The 7,567-nt window shown below is 43.2% G+C and overlaps 1 protein-coding gene across 1 annotated transcript; it reads left to right on the top strand.

Moving 5' to 3' along the window:
- The first annotated feature begins 1,253 nt into the window (after positions 1-1,253).
- MOS (MOS proto-oncogene, serine/threonine kinase) lies at positions 1,254-2,482 on the top strand. The gene has a single exon (XM_010989534.3). It carries the CDS (start codon positions 1,374-1,376, stop codon positions 2,415-2,417), a length of 1,044 nt encoding a protein of 347 aa, XP_010987836.2. The 5' UTR covers positions 1,254-1,373; the 3' UTR covers positions 2,418-2,482.
- Positions 2,483-7,567: the final 5,085 nt, after the last annotated feature.

Here is a 7,567-nt window from a genome sequence, read left to right as displayed (position 1 = left end):
AGGTTAAGTATTATACACCACACCACATACTAAGGCAGACGGGTGATGGAGAATATAAATCTTATCCTAGGGCTCGAAAGTCATCCAATGACTAATGTAAATGGATTGTGTTTATTAGAACTTCACAAGCATTGACCTATCATCAGAAAAGCGTGGTTACACATTACCTACATGCTCTGAGTGCAGTAAGTCAGGATAGAACTTCACTATTTGATTTTTCAAAATGTAGATCCTAACATTTTCCTGCATTTTTTAATGAACAGGGTAATACTGTCAGTCTTATTTCCAAAGGTAGGGAATAAAAGTTAGTTTTTTTGATTATAAAAATTAGAATGGAAGAGCTTACGGTCAGACAGCAAGACCCTGGATTTAATTTTGACATCTGGTTTTTCACATTATATGGAGGCACTAGTGATTCTGGGCCATTTTTATTTCTTCAGATTTTTTCCTTCCCTAGGATTCTCTCATATTTGTTATTATTTGAAGGTCTGGTTGTGGCTCTGAATCATTTTTGTTCTTTTTCCTCCCCTAACTCTGCTTCAAAACTTCTGTAACTCATTTGCTGCAAAGTCTAGAATCTCTTCTGCAAGTAAGCTGACTGTGTGGACCAGAAAGATTGTTAGGACTTCGATATGTTGCTAAGAAGTCTTGCTGATTTGCTCTATAAGCTGAATGCAGTGTCAGAGAACTTTCCTTTCCCCTGATGAACTTCGGAGATTTGTGTTTTGACTTGTATCAGTGATTCTGTTTGGATCGATTATTGTAAGGTTACCATTTTTGTATCCATTTATGAACGTTGCACCTAATTTTCCCTGTAATCGGTTAAACAAATGTCAGCTGTTCATATTTCAACTCTTTCTGCCAATAACTGCTGGAAGTGATTTAATGCAGCTGGAGAATAAACTGACAATCATTTTAGCCTGCAGAGTGTGAAATAATTTCATCGCACTGTTGCGATCTCTTTAGTCTGTGGACTGATAACGCTCAAAGGATGAGACTTGCGGGAAAATGCCTGTTTTATTATAATTAAAGGAATAGTGTAAACGAGGGGTGAGCCCTGGGGCAGCTCAGGGCTGTTTATCTGCTGAACTCTTCTCCCAGGCTTGTTTTTTGTAAGAATTCACTTAATGTTGAAAGGCGATGCTTTCATCTGCATGGGATTGTTGTGCTTCGTGCAGATTGCTTCCCCATCTGATAAAAACCCTCGCAGAGTAACCAGGCAGATGTGGCTCGTTTGGGGAAGATGAAGGCAGAGGAGAAAAGCGCGGGGGTGGAGCAGAGCGGAGGTCAACCCGTCATGCCTGCAGGCTCGCGGGGTCTCCTCTTCCCTTCCCGCTCACCTGGGCCGCAGAGGGGCCCACTCGGCAGGGGCGATGCCCTCGCCTCTCCCGCGGCGCCCTTACCTGCAGGCCGACTTCTCCCCGTCGTCGCTGGACTCCCGGCCCTGCAGCAGCCCGTGCGAGCTCCCGGGGCCGGCAGGGAAGCTCTTCCCGGGGGGCACCCCGCCCCGGGCCCCGCGCCTTCCGCGCCGTCTGGCCTGGTGCTCCATCGACTGGGAACAGGTGTGCCTGCAGCAGAGGCTGGGAGCCGGAGGCTTTGGCTCCGTGTACAAGGCCACCTACCACGGCGTGCCCGTGGCCATAAAGCAGGTGAGCAAGTGCACCAAGAACCGGCTGGCCTCCCAGCGCAGCTTCTGGGCTGAGCTCAACATCGCGCGGCTCCGCCACGCCAACATCGTGCGCGTGGTGGCGGCCAGCACGCGCGCGCCCGCGGGCTTCGACAGTCTGGGCACCATCATCATGGAGTTCGGGGGCGACGTCACTTTGCACCAGGTCATATACGGCGCCGGCGGCTGCGCCGAGGAGGACGAGCCTCACCGCGGTGCCGGAGAGCAGCTGACTTTGGCCAAGTGTCTGAAGTACTCCCTAGACGTTGTCAATGGCCTGCTTTTCCTCCACTCCCAAAGCATCGTGCACCTGGACCTGAAGCCGGCGAACATTCTGATCAGTGAGCAAGACGTCTGCAAAATTGGGGACTTTGGCTGCTCAGAGAGGCTGGAAGACCTGCGGTGCCTCCCGACTCCCCAGCACCTGGGCGGCACGTACACCCACCGGGCCCCAGAGCTCCTGAAAGGAGAGCCCATAACGCCCAAAGCGGACATCTATGCCTTCGCCATCACTCTCTGGCAGATGGCCACCGGGGAGGTGCCTTACTCGGGGGAGCGGCAGCACGTGCTCTATGCGGTGGTGGCCTACAACCTTCGTCCGTCCCTCTCAGCCGCGGTCTTCACCGACTCCACGCCTGGGAAGAAGCTGGAGGGCATGCTCCGGTGCTCCTGGGGGGCCAGCGCCGTGCGGCGGCCAAGTGCCAAACTTCTCCTGGGGGACCTTCGCTCCTTAAGGGCTGAACTGGGCTGACTCAAAACCTGTATCCAGATTAAGTCTTTGTCTTTGTTTCTGCTCATTTTTTAATGAAGTGAAGATGTAGGGGAAAACATATACGGAGGATGGATTTTTAGAAAATAAAGTTACTAAATACTCCTATCTCAAAGGCTTTCCCTAAGACAAATAGCAGAGCGAACTTCTCTAGCAGGCATGGTAGTATTTAGGAACTAACCTGGACCCTTCACAGGGGCCTATGTTTTACTTTCATAGTTACTGTGCTTACTTTAACAGCACTGCACTTACTCAGATTTGTTACTGATAAAACCCGTTTGTCCAAAACAGAACTGAATTGTAAAATGCCAAAATTTTCTATAAATTCAAATAATATGCTCCATACCCACCACCTAAATTCAAAACTATTAACAGTTTACTTGCTAGCCTTACACCTAAAAGAATAGAAGGTACATACCTCAACATAATAAAAGCCATATATGCCAAACACACAGCCAACAGTGTACCTTGGTGAAAAACTGAAAGCTAAGATTAAGAACTTGCCCAGGGTCACACAGCTAAGTGATTGGGTGAGAAGCCATGTCCTTAACCGTTCCACTCCCCTGCCTAGGATGGTGGTGATGTCAGGGAACAACCTACTCTTAGCTTCATTGTTTCAAACGTTTAAATGATGTATTTTATCTAACTCATAGAAATCAACCAAGAAAATTACAGTTGGAGTCATTACTTGGTACAAATATTAAACAGTGTAGTTGGAAACGATTTTTAAGGGAAAACAGAAAAGGTATCTGAAAAATATAATGTGGTGCCCAATGCTGGTAAAAGGAGAAAGTTATAGAGTGTATTTATTTCTTTCCTTCACATAAACCTGATTGTAAAATAATTCTCATGTGCATATTCACAAATTCAGCACGTCTGTGTTTCATCACCCAGTACATCCTCAGCACCATGCCAGGCACCGTGGAGGAAGCAAAAGCATAGACCCAAGATTTGATATCACATTCTAGTTGAAGAGGTCATGCAAAACTAAATTTGATTTAAGATGTTGTGGAAACCAATTTCGTTGCTGGCATGTTAAATAAATTTGCAAAATTTAAAATTGCCTGACTGTCTTGGAAAATGTTGGAACTTCCAGTGAAGGATGAAAGGCAAAAATACCCATTTACCTCTCTTCTCCTTCCTAATATCCTCATATGTGACAGTAGGTAAAAATTTTTTTAAAGCATTTATTCACAAGGACAATGTGAATGAGGGAGAAAATTATAGGAACAAAAATTTGGAAGCTGGCAAGTTCAGCATGCCCTAGAAAGCTTAATCCTGAGCCAGCATTAGGAGAAACTGAGATGCCACCTGAGTTGTAACCACAGAATGCCAAAAAGTCTTAGCAGTGGCTGTTTAAGTTCACATAGTCTGGCAACCAAGTTAATACCCTCTAGGCAGGGAAATATGAATAGTTGAAGAAAACAGACCTCAAGATACTGACGATGGAGGTGCCCCAGGAAAACAGCCTGAATAGCCCACAGTGAGACTTTCATTCTTAAGGTTCATCCACATATGCAGAGTTACCAATCAGCTTTTTAGTGCCCCACTGTTAAATAGGAGCAGACAGCTCAGTTTCTTTCTTTTTTTTTTTTTTTTGAAGTGTTTAATATGAAAGAGGAAGATAAAAAAAAAACTTAACTATCCTCAGAGACATAGAGAAGGAGCTATTGGCTACTTGTAAAACCAAGATTCTATTTTTTTTAAACCTAGAAAACAGTACAGAGTGCTTGGAAGTTAAAACTATAATAATATAAATTAAAAATACATTAGAAAATTTGATACATAAATAATTTCTCAGAAAGTAGAAGAAAAGTAAAGTACATTGAAGATAGCAAGCCAATGCAATTGGAAGATCAATCTGGGAAATCTAATATCCAAATAACAGAAGTTCCAGGAAGAGAAAACAGGAGAAAAGTACCAACAATTTAGGAAACAAAACTTTCCATATTGAAAAGATGTAGTTTTGATTTCCCAGACAATAAATGAAAACAAACTACAAGAAGACATATCAGTATAAAATTTTAGAACAGTAGGGGCAATGGAAAGTCCTAAAAGCTTCCAGAATTTTTTTTAAAAAGCCAGATCACATACCAAAGATAAGGATCCTAAAAGTTAATAGAGGCTACTACTTAAACAAATTCTGAGGGAAAATCATTTCCAACTTAGAATTCTATACCCAGCCAAACTATCCATTGAATGGACAAGCTGATTGAAGACCTCACCAGACATACAAAATCTCACAAATTTACTCCTATGCACCCTTTCTCAGGAAACTACTTCAGGGTTTATTCTGTCAAAGCAAGAGTATTAACCATAAAAGAAGAAAACGTTTAGGATCCAGGAAATAATACAAGACAGAGAAAGGGACTCTCCAGGGCTGATGGTGCATGAAGATCACAAGCTGTCAACTGTGCACTAGTGCAGATTAGAGCAGATCTGAAGACTCAAGAGAAGATACAACAAATGGATACCTGCCTTTGAATGGACTGAAAAACTACTTCCACAATTTGAGAAGAGTTTGGATTTAACTTAATGATAAATACAGAGAAAACAAAGCAAATGAAACAAAAAGTTAATCTTTAGGAGCCATGAAAAGTTGGGCAGTTCAAGAAAAGAAATAATGGTTACAACAGAACAAATGGTTCAGTTCAAAATAGCCTTGTACAGCTATAATAATGCAATGTTGTATGTTGATCTAACCAAAGCTACAACATGAAAATGATGGAAAAATGAATGGAGAGGAATTGTGACTATAGGTACTAGGGATAGGAGTGAGAAAAAACTAAATCCTCATTTTCCAAGGAGGGAAGTCACTAAATAATACTTAAAACTAAAACAAAAAAAGAAACAAAAAAATCCCCAAAACAAACCTAGAAATATCCACATAAGCGCACTATTTAGAGGTGCAGACTTAGACACAAAAACTGACAACAAAAAAACATTAAAAGCGGTTGCAGGACTCTGGTTGGTGTGGCGTCCTGGAGGTATTTGGGAAGGGCAATAATTCTAGTGCCACTACTTGACTCTCTGACATTCACGTATAACTAATAAAAATCAAAGCCATATTTAAAAAAAATAAAAAGAAGAAATTGAGTGTGGGGTGTGTCTCAGGAGAAGGTGGGTGATGGGAACATACTTTAATGTGTTTTTTTCTATGAAAAAAATTTTAAGAAACAAACAATACCAAAGTAATTGAACTAAATATTCCTTTTGATTGCTCTGATACATGTGAATCAACTCCCTACGTGAAATCCATACTTCCCTTATAATGGAGCCATAAAACAGTACGGGCTCCCTCAAAAGCCTAAGAGGAAAAACAAGCCACCCATTCAGCTACGGGAAGTGGAAGCAGCCCAGGAGGACTGAACTAAAGCAAGACCGCTTCCTGAACACTGCTGAATAGGGCATCGAATTACAAAGAGGGAAAACCTAAAGGTCTATGGAATAATAGAGTGCAGCCAGAAGAAATTTAAAGGGAAAGGAGAAAAAAAGCTTGACAGAATGATGGCAACCGATGCCAGAAGCAAGTCCCCTTACAGAGGAGTCAAGTTACAGAATTTCCCTGACTTCAGAATGGGAAGGCGATTTTCCCCCTCTCAGGAACGGCGAATCATATTAGAACATGTTGCACAGTCAGTCTGACCAAACGTTTGTCAAACACTGAGTAATCTTTAAGCCCTTAAGAAATTTCAGTTCTGCCTCAATCTGAAGAATAAACCGGCTTTGTAAAGACAGGAAAATAACTTGTTTTCCCCCTTATTTCTCAAATGAGTACCCTGACAAGGGTCACGCCAGTCTACTATGAGTAGACTGTAGTAACTGTCTTGAATTGTCTACTGGAGTGTATCTTTCCACAATTATTTCAGAATTTCCTGCAATTGTAACTTGAGCTAGAATAACCTATCACCAGGACCATTTTGTTCCTGTGACAGGGTCGATTAAATTCAGGCTTGAGTATGTAATCAGTGGCTGGTTTAGGATCCTCCCTTTGGGCTTTCTCCCTGTCCATATTTTGGCCATGTGGGTACTCATTAGCCCCTGCCCTAGGGTCCTAGGAGAGAAAATGATGGTGAGACATTCAACAGTTTATTTTTCTATTTTCTAACAGGTCCGCTGTCCAGTATTGGCTGTAATTAGATTTGAGGACATTTAGATTTCATGTATCTACACTGTCCCCACTCCTCTTATTTTACAGATTCCTCCTTAGGCAATGAATATCCGATTTTAAAGAGTTCCCCCCCCCCCATCCTAATTCTTTAATGAGGGTCCCAGGGTCAGACCTGTAATTGCAACTCACAACATCAGGCATCAGTGAGAGTAGGAGGAGCCCCCGCCTGGTATTTTATTCGTACAAAGGCTCACAGAACTCACGCAAGAGATCACTAGGAAGTCGGGGCAAAAGGTTGGCCCCCAATCGCAATCCCTCCGCTGCTCCCCGTCCAAAACACAAAAAGGCAACCAGGAAATGATGGCTCCTCCTCAACTGAATGGAAAATAATTTTACCCTAAAGAGGTAAGTTAGCCTAGGCTGTCCTGGAGACTGAAGGGGACTTCTGAGGCGCCTGCCAGGAAACACCAGTGGAGAGGGTGGAGGGTTGCAGAAGAGCTGAAACAGGAACACTTGGAGCGAAAGCGGTGCCAGGGGGCGCTGCTGGCTAAAGCTGGGGCAGTCTCCCCGCGGGCAGCTGTGGCAGGTGTCCGCCGGGGACAGGACCAGGAGGACAGGCAGCAGAGGCCAGGAGGGGGAGCCCTCTCTTGAGGAAACAAGAGGCTGCGCGTGGTGATTCTTCTGTCTGGGCGAGGCAAGGAAACCCCAGACCGACTGTCATGCTTCCTGTTTTCAAGGAGCTCTTAGCCTGCAACCAACAGTTTCACTAAAACTATGTATATATTTTTAAATAAATACTTTACATACCACATACAAAAATCATTTCCAGATGGATAAGAGAGCATCTGTAAAACTGGAAGAAAATAGAATTGAATGGTTAATACACACTTGAAGGAGGAGGGGATTTCTAAGCTTTTACAAACAGCAGTGAAAAAAAACGTATAAAGATTGCCGGATCTAATGATACAAAAATTATGGCCTCTGGATATTAAAATATGAATAAATAAAATATGGACGATGG

This window comes from Camelus dromedarius, chromosome 30 (assembly GCF_036321535.1).
Source record: "Camelus dromedarius isolate mCamDro1 chromosome 30, mCamDro1.pat, whole genome shotgun sequence".
Taxonomy (NCBI): Eukaryota; Metazoa; Chordata; class Mammalia; order Artiodactyla; family Camelidae; genus Camelus; species Camelus dromedarius.
The sequence above is the reverse complement of the archived record's forward strand: the minus strand, read 5'-3'. Positions and strand labels throughout refer to the sequence as shown.

Coding starts and splice junctions, on each gene's coding strand:
- MOS (XM_010989534.3), top strand. CDS start 1,374: ATGCCCTCGCCTCTCCCGCGGCGCCCTTACCTGCAGGCCGACTTCTCC.